The following is a 24,061-nucleotide window of genomic DNA, read 5'->3' as shown; positions in this document are numbered from 1 at the left end:
TCCCTCTGCACCAACATGTGAACAATATTAACCAGAGATGAGACTTTGTACAATGGGAGGGAATTGGTGTCCTTTTTAAAATCGAAAAACCCAGTGGAATATTCTGATAAGAAAGCAAGGTATGTTTTCCATATACTGGTTCTCATAATTGTAAGGAGTAAACACTGTTAATCTGCCAAAAACTTTTATCAGGACACAGAGCAGCACTTGCAGGGGTAGGAAACTGTTGTCCCTCTTTTGTTCTCTAACCACATCTGTGCTTTCCAGGACTGAGTGATGACCTTGCCAGCTGATGATGGGCTGTACTGTACTCAGAGATATACTTTTTATCCCAGTTAAGTTTCTATTCCCTTTCATCTCCGTCATGTAGCTCTGGAGAACACCTGCTGATTGTTAGCAGTTATCACAATACCCTTACACCTCTGCTAGGCTTTGTAAGAGAGCATACAGTCCTCACAATAGTGCTATTCTGATCCAGTGTCTTTTTGGTGACTTCATTTCCAAGAGGAAACAAATCATTTCACAGACAAACAGTCTGTGAACAACTCTGGTGTGGGGGATGCCAGCCCATCAGCATGCTGTGCCTTGGATAACAGCAAGAGGAATATCCTGTTGTTTAACACAAGCAATTCTTGATGCACAGGACAAACACAAAAAAATTGTAATGAGAGACAAATACGCAGAATTATTCCAAATCAGAAACATTTAAATAAAACCATTCTCAGGCTGTGGTCTGCGTGCTAACAGCAGTGACAGCTTACAAGTCGTTCTTTTTTCTTCTTTGCATCCAAGTAAGAGAAAGACGAAATCAGATGGGAATTTGAAGGCAGAACAAAAGTAGCTGGGGTCATAAGTTATGTCTCACAAAAGCAAAAATAGTCATCACATGGGAGATGCATCCTTGCTCACATGTAATTTCTCCAGTATCTTTTCCACATATAAACGCTACATAGCTGTATCACTGCAGAAATAAAAGAAATAAAACGAAAGTTCCCAAAGTGGAAAAAAAAATCATAAATATTATGGAAAAGCTGGGTTTAACATTAGAAGTGAATAGCTTCTTGTTACTGATGTGAATATTCACAGATTGCTCAACTGCATTTAAACAACTTTGTTTTCAATTTGCTATAAGCAGTCCTTTCTAAAAACTTTTTCATTTTGTTGTGAATTAACAGCTCATCCAAAGCACAGTTGAGTCAGTGAAGCAATTCTTACTGACAAACAAGCTTAGCATTAGGAAAGATTACCTTCAATTAATATGCTGCTTTACAGTAAATTGAATAATCTACACCTAAAACTTATTACTTGCAAAAAAATAAAAAATCCTTCTTATTTCAACAATGTTACAAAGACACAGCAACTGTGTTTACAACACTGAAACAGCACAATGAGTAGCCCAAACTAAAAAGCCTGTACAAATAGCTGACATGACAGCAATATCTGGGGAAAATTATTGCTGAAATTCAGCTATCCAAGCAACTCCAAATATCATTATACTACTGTTTAGTGGAATGCTTTGCTCCATTGCGTCATATTATAGTAATTAAAGAAAAAGTCACAGACCTCTTGGGATTTCTATTTGATCATTTAAGTGTGCTTTTCATGGGAAGAACGTTCTGCAAGTTTAGAATATTGAAAGAACATTTTAGGTGAGATGGGAAGTTGCACACTGAGAAAGATGCTGTTTCACATGACTGATACAACTGTAGTGCTCAGCAGAAACCTGAAGCAAAGCTTTGCTTTCACTTCTAGCTATAAGCACAGCTTTTGTTCCTAGGCTGAGTTTAAACAAATGAAGAAAGTGAGCAATGAAAAACAATTGGACTTTCAGCTTAAAATATGCTTTGTTAAATTGTTCAATAAATCATTTCAATTTTAGCACCTCTATTTACCTTCATCTCTCCTATCAGAAACACTAGAGTAAGGAATTACGATCACCAGCGACCCAAGGTGACACAAGCTGTGGCTTACCCAAAGTTATAAACTTTGAGACTTCATTTCTGTAAGCCAACAGTTACTGCAGTCTACATTGCCCTCTGTGAAGCACGTGAGATTTTCAGGGCTTTTATGCACCTACACAAGTTAGGGATGCTCCAATGTTTCCTGTCTCACAGTGCAAAACAACCCCCCTCTTCTATGCGATTTTCCCAGGACACTCCAGGCTACATCTCTGCTCACTCGAAATCAGCTGCGAAGCCCTCTGTGGACAACAGTTATTGCCCTAAATGGCTGCACAAGGAATTGAAGAAGCAAGGTGTAGCTGAGCCAGGACACAGGAACTGACTCTTCTTGACAGAGAAAACTAACTCAAAAATAATTACATCCACAACATCAACAGCATATAGTAAGGTAATAGAAAGTCAGCAAGCGTCCAGTTAGGCATAACACCACCTGGAAGGACCAAATTTTCCTATAAAGCTGTGCTTAGCACACACAGGGGATATTTCGCTCCTGAGCCTCTCCAAGGTGATTCCTGCAACTTCTGGATCTCTCTGACAACTAATTCCCCAGTTTGTTGGCTAATAGAAAAGAGAGGGAAAGGTACCCTTGTAGGTTGCCAGAGCTGTGAATGATCTTTAATGATAGTCCCAAATGTGACCACGGCTGGAATTAACTCAGAGGTTAAGAGCACGATTCATGGATCTAGAAGAATGAGCTTGAGACAGCATGGGAGTTGTAGCTTAAATCTCAAGTGATCAGTATGATTTGTTTCAAACTACTTTGCAGCTAAAATAAATTTCTACCGGCTACTTAGATTCATATTTCAGATTACAAATCACACAATAAAGACTTGAACAATTCAGGCATGTGGAAAAACTCATTCACGATGAACAAACCAATCTAAGCTTCGCGCTCCCATATGTCATAAAACTGTGCACGCAACAGCCACGCTCCTACAACGTGATAATTTTAGACCTCATTGTAGCATTAGTGGGGGACTGAAAAGAGTGAAATACCACTGAGTGCCAGCTGCAAGATTTTTCTGACTATCCCTTAAAATACACTTCAATTCTTTGTGGGCTCTGCACACGTATCAAGAGACCCCAGCTGCTTCTCCAGCCAGTAGAATAAATAGGTAAGCATAGGAAGGGAAGAAAGAGAAAATGCAACACTGCATACTGCAATAAAAGGTGCCTTAAAGGATGCTAACCGTGCTGAATGAAGCACAAAATGAAAGCAGGGTATCTCCAGTCACTGTCAGGCAGTACAGTGCTAACTACACTACATGGCTGCAGAAATGAGCTTGAGGCTTAGATACTTTCCACCCCCCTCTATAAGCACTGGTCCCAGAAAACAAGGCTGAAGGGCTCTAAAAAAGAGAGAAATTAATATGAGAAACAATCTGAAATAAATAAGCTATTTTTTTTCCCTTGAAAAAGGAGATGAAAGAGACTCCATTTAAAAAAGGAAACAGGAGAAAATATGCTGCAGGAAAGTTAGCAATATAATACGTAGCTGAACTGTGCCTTAAATTTGTTTTAATGAAATTTGGGGTGAAATCAGAAATATATAATGCTAAGGACTGCACAAACACATTGAAATCAAATGTTCCAGCATCAAATATTTTACTGTCTGTACAGATAGTACAATCAGGATGTGTTCACACCTCAGACGTAGACTAGCAGTTCATCTACGAGCACAGGGGAGTGGGGCTGCAGTTAAATGGCTTCACAGCTCACAAGTTCACAGATGTCTTGGTGTCTGCTAACCTGGAAAACATGCAGCCTGCCCCATCATGAAGTGTGGATATGGCCTGAGTGAACAAAACGTAGAACCATTTCCACCTCACTGATGAAGATGTGAAACAAAAACGCAATTCATCTGCCTGGGGAAATGCAGGGACTCCAAGTCAGAGCTGGGAATTCAAGGTCCCCTAAGACCCAGTCCAGGGATTGAATCACTCGACTGGCTTTCCTTTCCTTCTCATTACTGGGTGAATAGAGTCAATGTGGTGTGGTACATCAAAATAGCGCTGCTGAAGGAACACGGATTTCCAACAAGGTTTGTTATATCCACTGTGCCAAAAGAAGGGTAAATATTCAGAGTATTCATGGCATGGATCTGTTACCTAGAACATTTACTTTTGAATCCATTAATTAAACCTGCACACCCTACAGTTTGGTTTCTAAAAATTATTTCCCCCCTGCTATCAGGAATATAAACATGACCCAATTAGCACACACTCTTTCCTTTGGTTCAAGTAGGTGGAATCGCTACTTATTTTTAAACTGGAATACTGTGACAGGTCCCTACTTAGAGTTCTGGACACGGGACAGTAAGGTTTCATTTTATAGCCTTAGAGCTAAGTGGACGTGAAAAATGAAGGATTAAGCAAACTGACTACCAGAGAAGAACAAGGTAGTGTACAACACAGCAAGGCAAAACAGAGTGAAATGAGAATGACAGGCACTACAGCACAGGTCCAGTGAGGCGGAAATTTCTGAATCAAACATTGTGTACCTAAGCAGAACATTCAGGCAGGAAAGAAAACCTTAGCTCTGGCCCATTCAGTACCCAAAGCAATTGCCTGCAACACTGCAAGTGAGTAGGCAAGCTGAAGTTTGGTGTTTTGGGGGTCTTCATATCTATTTTTAGTCCATTGGTGTTTCAGAGCAATTTTGACTACCATAAAACCAAAGTCTTGAGTTGGTGTAAGCAAAGCTCATGTCCAGGTTCAGACCCCCATTTGTTTGGAATCACAAATCTGATGCAGTTGTTTTGTGCTGTATGTTTTCTCTTATCTCTCCTTAACAACTGCTCTTGACACTGTCAAGTACAGACCCACCAACACCTCCCAGGTGCACACAAAACACGGCAGAAATCTAGGTGGGCACCCAAATCTTCCAAGGGTGCTTCTCCTTTCAAAAACACGCCCGTAGGAGACTAAATAGCAAGGCAGGCCCTGAGGCTAAGAAAACACAGCTGAACCATGCTCTCACCCAGATACCCCTCATAAATACATTCCTACTCTTGTGCTCATCCTGCATCTCAGAAATCAAAGTCCCCTTTGGGCAGCATTTCAGTGCTCTGAATTGTCCTGTCCACAAAAAGTCCTTCTTCTTTACATTCCTGAGTCATTGGGAATTTAACACCACTCCTTGTAAGGCGTGCAAAACATGTGGCTTTAAAACAAAGCCCTGGACACAGTTACCTGGTCCTTGGGCTTCTCCACTGCTAGGACAAGTGGGATGCTGGGTTTCTATAAGGAAGCTGCCTGAAAAAGCAAAACCAAGGTCGGTTTGCAGCTTGCCAGATTCCAGCAATAGCAGCAGACATGTACACGAGCCCTTGTCGCATACTCCCAAAGCTCCTCTCATCACCATCTCCCTGTGCTGACCTCTGCCAGGGCACCCTGGCAGAACAACCTGCAAGCTCCAGGCAAGCACAGCCAGATGTATTTGAAGATGCAGAGCCTATTTTCATATATTATATGAAATCACTTGTCTGAAGTGGCTTCCTTCGTGTTATATTTTCATTTCAGCTGGTGTCATTTGCATTTTATAGCTTCATAGTTGGATACATTTAGTTAAAAAATTATTAACAGGTCTTGCTTCTATTTCTAGTTACCCTCCAGAAACATGTTAGGGAGCTGCAGGCAAAAAAACCCATACATGAACCTCAAAAGCCAGATCTAATTTATAAAGTTGATTCCATCTCTTCAGGAAACCAAACCCAGGCACTCAGTAACTCTAGATGTAGAGCCAGGTTTTGAACCCTCAGATCCAGAGTCTGTAGATCCATTTCTACCTCTCTACAACACTGTGTTCAGGCGATGTTGGACAGTTTGCATTCCTCTCCTGTTACACCAATTCCCAGAGCTCTCTCCCAGGATCTTGACCCACAGTTTCAGATGCTATGCACTACACTAAATATTACAGCCTTCTCTTCCAACACAATTAAGGTTTATGATTGCCTCGCTGATCAGGAACAGCAGGAGACACCTCTGCTGACAAAATCAACCTTTCAACCATAACTATTCATATACAATTACACTGCCAAATGAGGCTCAAATAAACAGGGTTCTTCTGCAGTAGGTGCTATCAAGTCAGAGGAAAGTGTGGACTTCTCTGTCATCCCAACCATTCAAAAACACTCATTTTCTTTCTCTCAGAACATGTACACCCAGTTCCTGCAGGAACAGAGGGAGAGGCTTTCTCAATGGCTTTAAAAAAAAAGAGAGTAGGAATGATTAACAAAAGCCTGAGGAGAAATGAAAGCAGGACTAGGGATGGATCCCACAGTACCTTACTAATGGAGTTTGGAGTCTGTGGTGTCTCATCCTTCAGTGCTGTCGGGCTGTTTCCTTCCACATCTTGTCCTGCAACAAATAAATGTGATTCAGAACCAGAGAAATTCTGTGCAAAACCATGGCTACTTATGGCCTTAGAAGGGCTACTGCTACCAGCAAGCAAGAGAAGCTGTTGTGAGTAGGAGCAGGCACACCAGGATCACAGAGAGGGATCTTGCAGAGCTTGAAATAATCTGGATCCACATGTTTGGGCACTGCTTAAGCTAGGTCTCAAAACATCATGGTAAACCAACACAATGGTTGCAAAGTCCAGCAGAATGAAGGCTGGAAAAAAAACAGAAATAAGGTTGCTTATGCATCCTTAATCAGCTCCCTTCTGTGTCTGCATTATGATGCAGTCTTTAATTACATTACCACAGTCTGTTCTTTTCTTACATACCCCATGCCTCATTCAATGCAAATAATAAATGGAATTCAGTTAATAAGCAGTTATTCAATACATTATGCTCCTTGGTCAGTATCTGGCAACTATACACCGATGCACTTGATAGCATGCTTTGTTTGACAAATAATAACCATGATAATAAAACGTTACAGAAGACAGAGCAGCATCTAGACATAATTAGTAAAACAAAATTAAAAAACCCTGCAGAAGGTCAATGTCTTCTGACCAAGTTATTTGTTAAAATAAGAAACATTTTCAATTAACAAGTAGTATTTATGAACACTATGACATTTTCCAATCATCATAGATATATTTCCACTACCCAAGTACACTAAACTTGCCGTACATTATACCCATTATATCCTAGTCTGTGTGTGTGTAGCCCTAGTCCAAGCAATAAAATGTCATGATAAATTCTGTTCTGTTTGCCAACTGTAATCATGTCCTTACGGTAAAAGAAAGCACAGAGCTTCTATTAAAAAAAAAAAAAGCCAAAAAATAGCATCTGATGAGACTAGCTTTTTAGTGCCAAGACAGTCATTGTTATCCAATTGCAATGTAGCTGTCTTCTCCAAATTGTTAGCAATAAGAGCTTCAGAACACTGGACGCAGTAAAGAACCACTGAGACAGTGAAAAATAATCCGTTTGTAGCATGCTGTGAACATGGGAACTGTTAAAAATGTTTTTAAACATTGTGTGGGCCAGTCTTGGAAATACCACCCAAGCCAAAACCAGTAAGGGAAAATCCCGATTCTCCTGAAGTCAGCAGATGTTGTCACAGATGTGCCAGAAGCCATAATGTCTCCTGGAGTTTTCAGAGCAGCCATTTAAGAAGCCAAGCACCGTTAGAAAAGTCAGCCACATAAACTTACTAAAAAACACATATCCTCATGGCTATCTTCTGCACTTCCATCATGGGACATGTGAGAGAATAAGTGTGTCCCATTACAACCAGAACTGCAACTGTGCTACAGGGTTTCACTGGTAAAGAGACAGGATGAAAACCATACCCTTTTAACAGGCATCAACAGGCAGTCTGGTGTATCCAACTCTTAAATTTAAGAAAAGGCTTTGTGGGACAACTGTTCCTAGGTCTTCAACTTTCTACAAGGTGACTAAGGGTGGTGGGGGCTTCAGACGTGTTTCTCATCCTGTGGCATAGTCCTGCGCTGTGCCACATGCATGCAGCCACACTGACGCAGAAAGCAAACACTTCCAAGCCTGGGAGAAGAGGGACTGCACATGCATTGCTCACGTGGGGAACTGAAGCAGAGGAAGGACCTACTCAGTCACATAGGAAGGTGGTGCAACAACAGGGAGCCTATATCTTAACCTAGTTTCTTCAACAACGGGGAGCCTATATCTTAACCTAGTTTCTTAACTGTCACTCCTCCACTTGAAACACTGAGCCCCAGATAACGTATTTGGAAGCGTAATGTCTGCAGGCAAGAGAAAATCCCAAGCGGTCAGGTATTTGCCAGTTGCCCTGTGTTACCATGACAAGTGGGATGGCCATAAGCACTGCAGTGCATGGATTAGGACCCGTATCTCCGTACTTTTTCTTCCTCTGATGGCGCTTTCCTCTCTATAGCCCCCACTCTCCCCAACCGAGACAGAGGAGGTTGGAATAAACTCACAAAGCCATGTAGCTGCTGCAGTTGTTTCCCATGCAGAGTTTTTTCTCTGCATGTATGGGAAAGTAACATATGGTCTAAAAGTTCAAGTAAAGTTAATGGGAATCAGCTGCTGCCTGCTCCAAGGGAACCTGTCTATAAGCATAACAGAATTCACATCCATTATTATGTCTCATTTCTTAAAGAAAGCTTAACTCCAAGCTGGTATCCATACAAAAATCCTGGACCTGAGAGATTTCTGCCTTCTCTCAGTAATACAGCTAAAAGGGTTTGCACCTGAATAATGAGATTTTTGGTGCTCCTGACGTTATGGACCATCCTGCTCACAGGGTATTATGAAAAATGGGAACATGCAACTGTCCACTCTTAACATATCATTCACAAGGATTCATAAGATATGTTTATGGAGCAGCATATACTGGTTTCTTACACCAAACACGTTAAGCCTATTGGCATTTGTGAGGGAAAGGCTGTTTTTTGGAGTAGCTTTGCTGTCTGTCTCAAGCAGACTTGCTGCAGCCATGTGGAGGGTGAGAGCCAGCCCTTGTCTGGAAAGCAAACTTCATTGAAACCATGTGCAAGTCTCTCAAACACCCGCACAAATAGTTAAGCACATAGAAAGCCCAAAAGCGAGAGTCCCACCCAGAGCACAACAGACATAGCCGCCTTGAGAAAATAAATAGGAAACCACAGAAGAACATAAAAGGAGCTAAATATTAACTGGCTATAGAAGCTGAAGTTCTTATCTCCCTGATCAAGAAAACATAATGCCCACAACAGAAATAGAACTGCATCTCTCCCAACCTGAAGTGCTGGCTGCTAGCAGGGCATGCAAAGAAGTGTCCTCCACAAAGCAGACCAGAAGTTTTGCACCAAATAGTGAAAAGTATTTTGGGAAGGGAACCAATGGTGCTTATGGAAATACCCTTCACCACATCATGAAGAAAACTGCCAACACTCCAGCCTTGCGGTTACAGAGCTGAATTACTGATACTTTCTTTTATCCTGTTACTGTCACGCATAGGAAAAACAAATATTTAGTTCCTTTCCAGAAAAGTAACCATTCCTTTTCTTTGGTTTTCTGCTGGGCATCAATCCTACAGGTGCATTTGCCTTTCCCCCTTATAAAGAATGATATAGCAGGCACAACTTATCAATGGCAACAGGAAGAAAAATAACTGGATTATTGAGGAATTAATCATTACCTCCACCCAGCATGAACTACAAGAGGAAATACACTCTCTGATGTGTGGCAAAAGCATTGTGAATAAAACCCATTACTGCTGCAAATATCAGCCACATGGCTTGATAGGTACACCAGGCTTAAATTTAATTCCATGTATCTATCACAGTAAAATTCCCATATTCATGGAAGTGCATCTCTGAGGATGCAGACAGGCTAATCTAAATTTTTACTTAAAGCCACTGTGTGATCTCACAGCATAGTGAAAAAGAGAGATTCTCCAAAAGTTCTTTTAGCTACTCTCCCAATAAACTTCCCACCTTCTGAAAGAGAAAAGAGAGAAAGATTCTCTCCCTTTACTGCTACATGAAAGAAAGACACAGACAAGAAACATGAAGTCATGTCTCTCTAGTTTGTCAACTTTCTATAAAGAGAAAATGTCTTCCTCAAATTTCTTTTAGTTACCATAATAATTACCATTTTTGTATGCAACCAAGAGTCAAAAAGTCCAAAGTGTTATTTCAGATAGTGCCCTCTGCATTTCCCATATGTTTCCTTTAAAAAAAAAATCCGCTCACTGAACTGAATCTCCATAGCATATCTTGCCTGAGGTGTTAAGTCTGTCACTCTGTTCTCACTGAATTATTTAACTTGCACACCTTCATTGTTGGAGGGCTAATCCTAGGTGTTGGTGCTGTAAGACCTGCAGCTCCAGCCACCTCTCAACCCACCAAATTCCTGGCAGGAGACCACTGGGGTTTGCTACCCTCATAAAGAAAATCTGCTGGCGTCAGGCAGCAAAACATGGACCACTGGAAAAGTCTCAAGAACTGAAAGTTCATGTAAAACAACAGAGGAAAATGGGTGACAGAGAAATATTGGATGCAGCTTATAGATGTAGACCTGTGGCTTATCTACGGTGATAGCAGCATCCTTCAAAGGGATGGGAGAAGGAGGGAAGAAGCACATGAGGCTCAGAGGAAAACGAGACAGAAGCAGCAGCAAAGGAGTGAAAGGGGAGCCCGCCACAGGAAACAGCAACTGAATGTGAAGAATGACAGCTACTTCTTAGGGAAAACGTGAGGAAAACAAAGAGACGAAGCAGCTCTGTGGGGACCAGGAAAAAAAGGAAAGGAGTAAAAAACTGTAAGGTTAGACAAAACCCCAGACTCTCTGCAAGAAATCCCCTGACTGAAGCAGTAACTTCTGTTTGTTTAAAAGGGATATTCTCTCCTTTACAAACTCTGTGGCCTATGCTCTCTCCCTTTGCATTACAGAGGGTGACCACCCTTGCTGACGCCAGTGCTGGAGGTTACTTGGGAGCACTATGCCGCAGAACAAAAGTTCCAGCGTGGCTCAAGGCACTTGTTCTGCTGAGCTGCCATCAGGGATCGAAGAGAAACAAGGTGATAGGGGATGCTGAGGAAGAGACAAACTCTTCCACCTACATGCCCCATGCTGAAACCCTCAAATTTCCTTGGTTTCTGAAAGATTACAGCACTGAAATACCTCTGTGAGGAAGTCAGTAACCTTTTTAGCACTGAAAATGCTGTTAAGAACTGAAGAACGGGCAAACCCTAAGCTACGGCTCTCCATCTCCCCAAAGCAAGGGGAAGTGACTACAGCCTGAAAAATCAGCCCTTCAGCTCCCAAGGATAGCAGAAGTGAAACAGCTATTTACTCACCACCCACTTGTACAGACTGTACTTATGGACAGCTAGCTGTTCAGAAGTCCCTACAAGTTTAAAATACATGAGATTTTAGCTGTCCCGTTTTAAGCTATTTTCAATTTGATTACCAAAAGGTTGTTGAAGATCTCAGTGACCTCAGTGACAGCCAGGATTAGTCAGCACTGATGAAAATAGGGTCCCCATTGCCTTGAAATAGACACCCACAAGTAGATATACCTGCAAAATCAGAGGCCATTGCAACCTTTGCACTTAAAGTCAATTAGCTCAGGAAACTGAGACCCAGTTTTGCTCTACATCTGCGAAGCCCAGTCTGTCGGGTGTTACATCTATATGAACACTGAAGCCTTTTGACAGATGCTATGTTCTTTCTCTAGATACCAGTGTTTTGAGAGCTCAAGAAGGTGCTGTGAGGTTTGATTATTTCGCACTGACATGGTAGCTGCAAATGACAGATCTACAAACTTGTGACTGTTCCCTGAAGCACTTGTTTACAGACTGGAACGGAAGCATTGTTTGCAGACTGCAATCAGGGAAAGACTTGAACGTTTATTGTGAGCAAAAAATTCTGAAACAATAAAATAAGCTCTATTTCCTTCAAAAAGGGTGCTAGGAAATTCAAAGCAAAAAAGATGTAAAGAGAATGCTTAAAGCCAATCTGCCATTCACTGCAACCTGTCAAGATTCCTGGTACTTGTAGTGCTTGGAGGTATTTACAGAACATTAACCACAGAAAATCTGCTCTTGTAATATTTATCCTGGGCTCTAAATCTGAACAGGGAAACCTGCCATTAAACGTCTGCAAATGGGGCCAGTAAATCTTAAATGAGTCCAATACTTAGGGTGAAACACAAAAGTGCCTCAAAGTAGAAGAGCCTGAAAATATTACTCAGTTTCGAAACGTGAGGCCATGCAGTGTTCAAATGGTTACAAACCCCAACTCTGATGCCCTCCATTCTCACTTAACGTGGCAATGAAAGACAACAGCATCATGAAAGCAGCGCTGTCCAGGATCCAGTAATACCTGTGTCACAACAGCTTCTCTCTCTCTTTCACATTAACTTGTTTCTCTTTGTTTCCTGGCAGCCTGCTAAAATATCTACTTGCAGTGAAGCACCTGAGACATACTACTTTCTGCACTGACACACCAGAAACCAACCTGGGCTGAGAGGGTAGATGTCATTGTCGGCCCCGAAGAACAGATTGCGTGTCAGCTTGCGAGGATCAACCTTCTGAGGGGTGGACGAGGCCGGACAAAGGGAGAACCTGCGACGAAGAAAGTTCTCCTCCTTCATGGCATGAGCTGTGGGGGTTTTCTGAAAAGGAAAGAGAGAAATAACAGTTCATTTCAAGACACAGGAAATCAAAGTTTCACACCCAGATGACTCCGCTGCTTCAAAGCTGCATAATCCTATGTAGTGCGCCAGATCTTTTTATAGAGTGCCAGAAGGCTATGCAGAAAAAAAAAAAAGAAAGTTATATTAGTTTGAAGCTACAATTACTGATGTGCTGACTCTCAGTATTTGCTAACTGCAGGGAAGCAGGACACTGCTCCTTGGCGAATCCAGGCAGTATAACACCCTCCTACCTACAAGGATGTATCTAGGATAATAGCTACTTACTGGGTCTATCCAGTGCACAGTGGCTAAAATTCACTACTGTTTTTTTTTTTTTAAGGTTTTGGAGTCTCTTTCAAAAATGTAATGCCATTGGTGTCAGCAGAGTTACACCACCTCTGCAAAAATCAACATTTCATCTGAGCTGTATGGAGGAAGACCAGCTGCTCTGGCTGCAGAGAGCAGCAAGCGGAGATAACGCCACTGTCACTCCTGCCCTTGTTTCCAATTACAGCACATATAAAAAATTTTGGTTTTCTTTAAAATGGCATTTAGATCAGCTTTGCAGTTTTATCAATACGATAAACCTTGCTGCTCTGTGAGGGTAAAGGACAGCATTTGTCTCCCCCAAAACCTCCCTGCATCCCCGTACAAGAGCCTGATGGTACTGTGCTCTTTACTACCACTTGGCTAACACATTAGACTATCCTGGCTGGAATTAAAGGTTTCTTTTATACCCATCCAACAAGCAGCTCTTTCTTACCCATTACAAACCGATATTATGACTGTCTCCTTCCTGAGTTACAAGCTTTATTCTCTCCCCACGTGCAGCCAGAGGCAGGGCTGTTGCTAGCAGTAAGAAGCATTAACCCAGCCTTTGAGGGGGCATTACAGGCCACGAGGTCTGCTGCTTCTACAGCGGACAGTTACTGAAGTAAGAAAAACCCTTTATCATAGAATCATAGAATTGCCTAGGTTGGAAGGGACATGAAGAACATGAAGTCCAACCATCAACCTAACACTGCCAAAACCACCACTTAAACCATGTCCCTAAGCACCATGTCTACCCGTCTTTTAAATATCTCCAGGGACGGTGACTCCAACATTTCCCTGGGCAGCCTGTTCCAATGTTTGAGAACACTTTTGGAGAAGAATTTTTTTCTAATATCTAATCTAAACCTCCCATGGTGTAAATTAAAGCCATTTCGTCTTGGCCTATCGCTTGTTACTAGCGAGAAGACATCAATCCCCACCCTAAACCTCCCATGGTGTAAATTAAGGCCATTTCGTCTTGGCCTATCGCTTGTTACTAGTGAGAAGACATTGACCCCCACCTCTTTGCAACCTCCTTTCAGGTAGTTGTAGAGAACAGTAAGGTGTCCCCTCAGCCTCCTTTTCTCCAGGCTAAACAGCTCCAGTTCCCTCAGCTGCTCCTCATAAGACTTGTTCTCCAGACCCCCCATCACCTTCATTGCCCTTCTCTGGACACGCTCCAGCACCTCAATGTCTTTCTTGTAATGAGGAGCCCAAAACTGAACACAGTACTTGAGGTGGGTACTTTAGGATGGTACACATTTCCTGAAAAGAGCCTCCAAGTTTTCTCATCTCGTTCAGGCTACTGGGAAAGCAAAGGGGTAAAAAGTTGCCTAGAGTCACAGTGCAGTTCGGGAGGGCAAGACCAGCATGCATGTAAGGTGACCTGTGTGGCACTAGGTGGAAAATAGACTAAGGGCTAGAACATCCTGCCCTGCCCTTCTTGCTCTCAGTACCACCCCGGTGTGGTGCTGGCCCAAATACCCCAATTTAACAGGGAACAATCAGTGGCCTCTTGAAGCTTAGCCTTCACAGCTGAGACACTGCACAGGGGAATGCCACAAACGTGTCCCAGTGTGAGAAGCTCCCCTCCTCCGTTTTATCTGAGTTCTATCCCTCCACCTGCCCAGCTAATCCCTGTAGAAGACAGTCTCAATGCTTCAGGTTTTGCTTTTTTTTTTTTTTTAATTTATTTACACAGCAGGCTGCATCAAGTTTATAAATTAGCTCTGATTTACAAGGCGAGAGAAGTCTCCTTCCCGCAAGAGACAGCCTCAGTGCTCGAGTGCTTAATTTGAACTAAAGCAGCCTGGACTCCAACAATGAGCATGGGTTACCAAAACTACTTTGAGCAGCAGGCCTTTCTGAACTCAGCTCACCGTGCTAGGATGGGTGAGCCATCAGATGTGAGGCTCTGTAAAATCCAAAATGGGGCTAATGGATGGCAGCTGGAGCTAGCCTGACAATGGGACTCCCCCAGGCCACACAACTGCAATTTGAAGGGGATGCATGTCCACTGCTGGGCCCACATCATCCACAGAGGATGAATTAAGGACTGTGCAATGCTTTGAGGACACAACATTCCCTAAAAGCCCTACATGTTATCATGTCACCCCCCTGTGAAGTGACTGTAAGACACGACAGATTCAGCAGCAGCATTTCACCATAACCACTTCACACATCTCTCAGTGAAAGGCTTTGTATTTGAACACCACGCAAGGCTGTGTTTCAGGCTGATGATACGTAATGACAGCCACATGAAATGAAGTAGCCACAGCACTTTCCACTCCCTGCTGCCCTACCTCCTGTCAATTCAACTGCCCAGCAAAACCGCCCTGCAAACATACGTCCAGGCTCAAAAAGTACCCAGGTTTCCATTGCAGCCAACCTGCATCTCTGAAGCAGCAGCTAACTTAGTTACTTAACATTTGGCAATGGAAATAACCCTTTTTTTTTTTTTTTGCATAGATACTCTTGATTGCATACAGCTGGGTGGGGAGAAGATGCAAAATTAAAGCTAACTTTTAAAAAAAGAGAGGATAAAAATGCAGCTAGTTACGTGTCTGAAACCAAAATATTTAAAAATAATCCAGGTCTAAATAGCTGGGTTTGGAATGCTAACACTGAGCTATTTTCTGCCCTTGTTCCCAGAAAGGCTGTCTCAACTCTCTGCCTCTGGAACTGCTCGTAAGTGGCTTGGAGGAAAAGCACATCTGTGGGACGCTCTCCCCAAAAACCAGTGATCCAGTGAAGCCAAGAGGATTGTGCAGGAAGGCATTCAGAAACCCCAGGTCCACCCAGTGGAAAGCAGGCTGGGGAACAAGTTACAGGCATAAAACGTCCAGCCAGCCAGCTCTTTTGCCCTGCTCTCGTGGTGGAGACTCTTCTTGACAGGGTAACAAAAAGGCTGCATTCAGCATCATTTTGTCTCAGCAGTACCACAAGTCACATCAGTGGAGAACTGCCAGCCAGCTCACACTGATGTTGATGCCAAAACTCCTCCAGACACTGGAGCAAGAGCAGGCTGTATACCAGGTGAGACATACCAAAACACAATTTCTTTCAACTGCTGCTATATTGAGTACACGGATATACCGATGCTCTAATGTTTCCCTCACCTATTTCACACTATTCAACCACGGGATAATTGACAGAATTATTGTGTTGATGCTCTCTCATTCTCCAACTTATTTAAGCCACGGTCTTGATGGCAAGAAATCTAGATGCCTTGTTCAACTGGGAACCGCCACTGGGCAATAACAAAGGAACAGACTTTTCTCAAGTCCATAATTTGCTCTGACCTTTCTCTAACACATCTCAATACAAACTTGTGGCAGCAGCTCATGTCTTTTTGACCACAGTGATCAATTTGAGCAAATTCCTCTTAACTGGATCCTTTCTGGCAGAAGACCTCCAGTGGCCGAAGCTCCCCAAGAAGCAGCAGTGGTGATGTGTCTGTCTGTCAGATACATACACACAACCATGCAACACACCATGTCACCAACATCCCGGCCTGTTTTTCAAAGATGTGTCTAACATTGCATTGTTCCCGCTCATGGGCACAGATCCTTCCTACAACTGACCCTCATACACACAGGCTCTTATGCCACCCACATTTTCATGGGCTTTACTCCAACTAGAAGCTGACAGCAGCAGCAGAGTTCAATGCACTATATGGTCTGCATGCATTTCACCTTGCTTTTCCTTTATTTTGGGTAAAAGAGAAGAATTGTTGGCCTGCAGTTCATTCCCTGAGATTCCACCATCTTAGATTAGCATGACATTTTTTCAGAGAAAGGCTTAGACGGACAGACTCAGCCTACACGGTTTTACCTCGTTATGCAGTGCAAAGTGCAGTACGGAATCACAGAAGAGGACTTTTTTTTGTATTTGGGGGGTTTTTATACATCAGACACTTTTTTCCTTGGTGGCAAAAAACATAGTTCATGCTATAAAGATTCTATAATACACCTGAAATATTTGGCTTGGTTTCTAAAAGATACCTCTGTGTGTGTCTGCATCTGTATCTATCCTGTTTTATCCTCCCTCCCTCCCATTGCCTTTTGTACCATTGGCAAAAGTCAAAGAAATCTGACAGGCGTTGGAAAACTCAAAAATATTAGCTTCTTAAAAGTTACATGAAAAACAACAGAGGGAAACTGTATCATTGTCCTCCGAAAGAAGGGCTGTACTATGAACCCAGTTATTACCAAATCTCAGCGAATCCAACATAAGCCACAAATCCATAAGAAAATGAGGCTTCATTAGCTCACTTACTCAGAGAACTACTTGTTATATCTGTCCATAAGGGTCTGCTGCCTTCGAATTACATAAAGCTCATGAGAGTTGTAGGGGATGCTGAACAGTAGATGCCAGGGGCAATTTTCCAAAGGGATGTAACAGGAAGGTGGGAGGTGTGTTCAGTGTTTTTCAGACACCTAAATAATACAGCCTCTGCCTAGAATAAGCTGTGCAAGACAGGAGGGTGTGAAGGGCTCCACGAATACAGCCTTGTACTAAATCAACTCTTATACTATTAATGTGTGATTATCCAGAAAACATATAAAAATTCACTGGTGATGAAGTATCTGATAAGAAATAAGCAACCATAGAAAATACACTTCTAGACATAAGTGCTTTTGAGCCTCAAATCTTGCATGGCTGATTTGAGGACAACATTGTTGTTCTGAAACCCAGATCTACATCTAAATTTTGGAGGTTGCTTCAGGATATGGCAGATGCTTCATGGAAACCAGTTCTGCAGGGGGTCAGGGAATAGAGAGAAGGTAAAAATCAAAATTGGGCCAGAATTGCAGAAGGCCAAAATTTGCCATTATGTTACCAAACCACCTAGATAATACGAGGCAACAAATTTCACTGCTCCTGCGTTCCCTCCAAATCTGGCAGATGAGATGGAGAATTGTCTAAGAAAGACATCATCCCTTGATTTGAAGACATCAGCTGATGTAGAATCCATAAACCATCTCAGGAAGCTAACCTCACTGCGAAAAATCTTCACTCTAGCTCTTGCGTGAATTTATCTGGCTGTTAGTCTTGGTAGATTAAAGCACCCTGAAGTTTGCAGCTCAGGTCATTTCTGGCCTTCTATTCTGTGCTCTTAATCATAAAAATGAAGGAAAGTTAATACAGAGAGTATTGACAGAGCCACTAAACACAGTATTTTTCAGGATTGCCCCTATTGCGTTGACAGCTCTCTAAGCAGTAATGGGCTGTTAAATGGGGGCTGTTCGCCAGAGCTTAAATAGGAATAAATAATTCAGCAGCAAGAAATAAACTTCTTGCTAACCCTGTCTTTGAGAGCACTTTATCTTTTAAAAATGAAAAATATAGCAGATGAAAAGTCTGCGTCAAACCCCCATGAAACACAGGACAATGAAAGCGGTGAACTTAATAGGGTGCAAGTGCCTAATGGGACTTTCACTCCCAGGTGGCTTCAGGAACAGCCAAAAAAAGAGTAATGGGGCAAGAATAAGAGTTATTTTATCAGCAAGCCTTGTGGCTGCCATTAAAGCAAAGGGGAACTGCCAGCACTCTCCTCTTCTGGCACCGGACCCATTTTGGGTGAAGGCAGCGACTAATACTTTTACAGATGATTAGTGTTGGTGCAGAGATGCCTTTCACACAGCTGCTCTGCATTTTGAGTCTTTTGTGCTTGCTGGGAAGATAGTGGCAGCTTTCAGAATCAGGCCCGAGGATTTTGGGGATGGAATTTTCCTGGCTCCATCTTCAAATTTTCTAAGTTCCTGAGGTATAATTACCACACAGCTAAACACTGTGCAGACATTATGCTGCCCTTACCCTCTGCAAACTGGTGGGTAGGTTGGTTTGCTTACTCTCATTTCCAGCATTTTAAAATAGATTGGAAATATGCACATCTCTATAAATAGTTAATTAGGGGTTTCATATAGTCAAGAAGGCTGTGCTAGTTGGGGGGGGCTCTTAATTTATTCAAGGCTTGTTTCAAACAACCTTTTCTTTTTCTGGTCACTAAATATTTCACAGAAATCAAATTAAACCATATTTTATATTCACAGCAGTCATTCACTCCAGAATCCGCATCAATAAGGAAAATTAAATCTAAAGGTACTGACATTTCCTGATTCAATTAACCCTGAGGAGGTAAAAATTTCATGAATGAAAAGAGAAGGCAAATTGTTAGCAGATACATTTCTAGCGATTACAGTCCTAATTATTCACAAGGAAAAACAGCAGCACAGATCCTCAACAAGGGTAAATTATTAGTTCAGTGGTGCACTGGTGATTTACAACAGCTGAAGAACTACAATCAATTCAGAAAGTCTGCAGAAATCTGTTTCTGGAAGCTATTCCTAAAATATCTATTTATAAGATAGGTAATTGGACAACCAACCCCCTACTAACAGTTAAATAAAACCCGATACAGTGAAAAGTGCCTGTGCAGGCAATCTTTTTCTCTACCTAATCCATGTTTTTTGGTTACGGATATGGCAAAACACACACATTACACCTGACACTGAATGTGTTAGGCTGTCAATGCTGTTAGCTGGAATCTGAAGAAATAAAGCTTCACAGTAAGTGTCAGCTATTCCCCAGAATTATTGGGGTCCGCTATTTCTCTGTGGTGCTGGCAAGGGCACCTTTCCTCACCAGCGGTGACCACAGACCTTCTAGACCATATGTTGTTCTACTGGATCCCAAACCAGCTCCAGCAGCTTGACGGAGCCCTCCCCCCGCCAACTCTTTCAATCTTTCATGCGTTCCAGATGAATACATTGAAATGCTGGTACAGGAGGAGTGCTCCAGTTTTAAGGACTGCCATACCCTCTGCTGCATGCTGTATCGCTCAGCTTGACCATCAGTCCAGGCTGGAAAATAAAATAGCACAGGTGGCTAAAGACACCCATCTGCAACAAAGGAACCAAGTTATGGAAAGCTGAAGCTACAGACAGCTTTAGGATTGCATGCAACAGGAAGGATTTCTCAGCTTCTCCAGCAAACTCAGGAGTGCGGCTAGTTCACCCCTACAACCTAACTCGAAGCTCACATGCCCTGCAGAGTCCTTAAAGCTGCCTCTCTCGTGCTGTTCTTGTGGAAGATGCCTACCACAGCCAACCCCTAGCAATCTGCTCTTACTCTCCCTGAGAACATACAACCTCTTTCCGTCACCTTCTGCTTCTCTGCCTGCCTTTTCCTGCACTGGGCAGTGAAAATTATGTAGCAATCAGAAGACAAAACTATTTCCACCCGTAATTCTCTGTAAGATGGTTTGATTAATGTTTCCTTTGTATACACCAGAACATTTGCAGCTTTAGGCACACCAACAGCACTTACACGCATAATCTTCTCACAACTAATCTCTCTCCACAGTAAGCATTATGTACAAAGACCACAAACAGAACAACTACAGGCAAAACCAGGCACTGAATGCCTACACTGAGAAAAAAACATCCCAGATAATTTGTTTTGGGGATACCTATTTAACTCAGGACTAGGAAATTTGAAGGTGGGGTCACAACGGGCAAAACATTTCTATTTGACGTGTAGGAAAACCTCATCTTCAGAATCACCTCTGGTTTGGATAAACATCTCCTGTGAGCAAACACCAGCCCATCACTAAAGCCCTGTTGTGTTTGGGAAAGGGATCACTGCAACCTTATGGCTTAGAAATGGGCATTGCAGCAGGTATTAAATACACAATCCTCACATGGTTTTTCGTCTTGAAACACTTGCAATTTACTCTGTAAATATTATGCTAGAGATTTCTTTGGACTGAGAATATCGAGTGGGTCATTGAAATGAATACTTAATGATTTTTACATCCACCTTCTCTGCCCTTTAAACTGTAATTTGATTGTTATGCAGAAGGCTATTAATTTAACAAAGCATATTAAATTTCCCACTAGCACTGAGGGGCTTCTCCTGACTTAGCAATTTCACTGGTCTTTCCCCTTGCTAACCATATAGAACACACCTCACTTGGTGTAATTACAACTAGTACATTGGCATTAATTATTTCCTTAGTAATGGCAGGTGCTTGCAGAACTGAAGGTTTTACCTATACTACCAGAAGGATGAGAAAGTCCCCAGCACTCAGTGACAGACAGGAGCAAGCACCTTTCCTGCAGACCTTTATCTTAGTCCCTCACTTCGTTTTTAGTAAATCATACTTTGCATAATCTCCTTTAGGCCCCAGTTTCTGAAGGCATCTCTACTGAATAAAGCTCATGCAAAGGTATTTTCTTGAAGCACCAATCTATGCAGGAAGGTAAGGTGCTTTCTTTGAATCCTCTTCAGCCCTTTAATCCCGTGTTCTAATATGTTCAACTGAAGACCACCAAAAGGTAAACCACAGCTGTTAAGCATACATCAAGCACGTGAATGCTTACCCATCTCAATGAATTTTTACTTAAAGTTTACCATTATTTGTTACTGATATCTCTAGTTGGCATTCTTTTAAGCAGGAAAACAAAGTCAAAATGCAGATTAGCAAAGACTCCCCACCAAACCACAATGTACAACCAAGCACGTGTGCAACATACAGGAAGAAACATGCCATCACAGGTCACAATTGATCTGCTGATGCAGTTTTCATAACACACTAGCCAAGCAATTACAGTAAGGATCCACTTTGAAACAAACTCAGGAACCCAAATTTTGCCTCTAAATTTCTGTTTATCTAGAAATATTTATATACTTATTTAAGTTTTCTATAGATGACACAAGGATTCACACGGCTATCACAGCTGCTTCTTGGCAGTGAACTCAAGAGGTTGTTGGACATGTATTTACATCAAAATTAAGGTATAAGAGCAACTCCAGCACACATACATAAATTACCTTTGAGCTAGCTTGTGGGAGTAGGGCTAACAGCATGGCCACAGTAGTGCGGCACGCAAGGCAGGCTAGAAACTGTATCTGAGAAATCAGGCAAGAACCACGTGTCCAGATCATTCCGAAATCCGTGCTGATGTCTGCTACTGAGAGAGCTTGTTAAGTCTTCAGGTAAGCAGACACAAGCCACTGTCACACCTCACTTGCAATACAGACAACCCTTGAATCCCTGCTGCTTGCACTGGAAGTATGGGCACAGCTCCTGGCCAGCCCAAAGCAGTTTGGCAGCTCATGCCTGAGCCAAAAGGCAACGCTCCCTTTGACTTCCATGTGTGCGAGGCTCAGGCAGAGACACAGTATGAGGTTAGGCACTAAAAACAGTGTTAAAAGTTTTGTGCTAGTTAAGGAAATAAGCATTCAGTTATGAATATCAATATAAATAGTATTAAGTACAAAGAAGATTGGACATATGACTCCACTTCAAGAATAGATTTGAAGTCCTCTGCATCCTTTATATTGCTGCTATTAATATTGATAGATCATCCACCAGTGACAGCTTTGTTTGAGGCATGCTGTGAACACGTCTCCAAGACTGAGCATTTCTGGGACCAAGTCTCTGAAGTCCCATGAACAGTATTAATGAGTTGCATAATTGTAAACCACGTCCACCTTTGACACATTGAGCTTTCCAGTAATTATCCATGACTCAGCATACACGCTACTCGTGGAACGGATATCCCACAGCTCCTCGTGCCCTGAAGGTTTTATGCATGCTAATTGTTAGTAATACCCTCTGCTGACCTCCCATACAATCCTTTAAACCGTAGCTGACTACCCAAGAGAACAGCTTTTCAATAACTCAGTTTTTCTAGTGGTACCTTAGGGGCTAGAGACCCCAGGCTGCGATAAGGGTCACCCTGATGGAGTTACCGTGACCGGTGTTGGGAAGAGGGAGCCTGGCCCCTTGGCACCTGCTGTCCCCACTGCCTGCAGGAGGGCTCCGATGAGCACGGCCCTTTGCAGACAGTGACAGGATTTGGGATAAGCCCAGGGTGGTGAGGGAAATATGGTATCAGGTACACGGAAACATAACTGAGAAATTCACCTAGTTGCTTTAGCTGAAGCGCTCAGAGATTTAAAGCCATGACAAGAAGACATTACTTTGGACAGGCGTGCGGATACATCATTCGCAAGCAAGCCACATCTTCAAGGTCAATTCTTGCCTTGATATTTTTCTTTAAAAAGAACATATCAAAAAGCATCATTACAGCCTCATACTGCTATCTAAATCACATAATGAGATCATATTCCCTTTTAATGGAAGGATTCTACTTCAAGCTTTAATGACATTTAAAAAAAACCCAGACTACTGCAAGCCTCACTGATGGCTTTCTATGATATCCACCTCTGCCTTTATATAATTAAATCCAGAAAAGATTGTGCCTTGGGGCTACACTCTCACCACACAGTTATGAGGAAATACCAAGCTAATTTTAAGACCTGCTTTCGTGCCTGATAGTGTCCTCCTGACATTATTCCCTTGTTTGTGAAATATTGCCCCCTTGTAACAAAGTAAAACAAAATCAGACTTATATATCAAGTCCTGTTGCACCATTTTCAGACTCAGGCTCTAAAGGGAACTTCACCATGGCAGTAAGGCAAGGTTAATGGCAGGAAAGGATGTTTACAAGTCAACTTCGAGAGAAAACAAGGGCTGTTCAATTTCACACAGATTTCCCAGAATCAGTTCCAGATTATTTATGTCATGAGCATCCACCCTCCCAAACACATGCTTACAAAGAATGAAATGGACAATCCTAAAAGCCAACAGTTTCAGATTAGAAGTATTTTTCTACCTTGACCTCCTGTATAAACATAAACTCTATATTTCCACCCCAATGTTTCTGACAGCAAGCCTGCTAAATTATAGCCGACTTGGCTCATCTGCTTCTGAAGAACAGCTAAGCGATGGAGAAATGACCACATCCCATGGCACGGTGCTCCGATCACGCTGAATTTTCCACTCCTCTACTTGTCAGTTTCAAATAGGTTCTGTTAACCTCAGGGACCTTCACAAGGAGGGCTGAATAAACAAGAGCAAATAAATTTTAAGGAAGTGCATCTATTTTTTAAAAGATCCTGATATACCCCTGTTTAGCTTTTCAGACTTTTGGGTGCTGTACTATACCAAGATCTGCTGTACAGTGGTTTAAATTTAGCATCCACCTATACTTCCTCTGATACAGCTGCTCTCCCTGAAATTCTACAGAAAATTAATATACTGTTTATTTTTACAAAAACTTCACCGATTCTCAGAAACGAGAGCATCAAGCTCTTCCTTCAACAATAGTTAAAAGATGGCACTGGAGTTATTTCAGT

The 24,061-nt window shown here is 42.3% G+C and overlaps 1 protein-coding gene across 1 annotated transcript in view; it reads right to left on the bottom strand.

Moving 5' to 3' along the window:
• OSBPL5 (oxysterol binding protein like 5) overlaps nucleotides 1–24,061 on the bottom strand; it is a 151,217-nt gene that overhangs the window by 54,085 nt on the left and 73,071 nt on the right. Inside the window, exons 2-3 of the mRNA XM_082485116.1 lie at nucleotides 12,361–12,517; nucleotides 6,246–6,319 (exon numbers count right to left, since the gene is read on the bottom strand). Of these exons, the coding sequence (XP_082341242.1) occupies nucleotides 6,246–6,319; nucleotides 12,361–12,496 (210 nt within the window). The 5' untranslated portion in view covers nucleotides 12,497–12,517. The remainder of the gene's footprint in view (nucleotides 1–6,245; nucleotides 6,320–12,360; nucleotides 12,518–24,061) is intronic.

The sequence above is a fragment of the Vanellus vanellus genome (genome assembly GCF_965231255.1).
Source record: "Vanellus vanellus genome assembly, chromosome: 6".
NCBI lineage: Eukaryota > Metazoa > Chordata > Aves > Charadriiformes > Charadriidae > Vanellus > Vanellus vanellus.
This window is presented reverse-complemented; position numbering and strand designations above follow the sequence as displayed.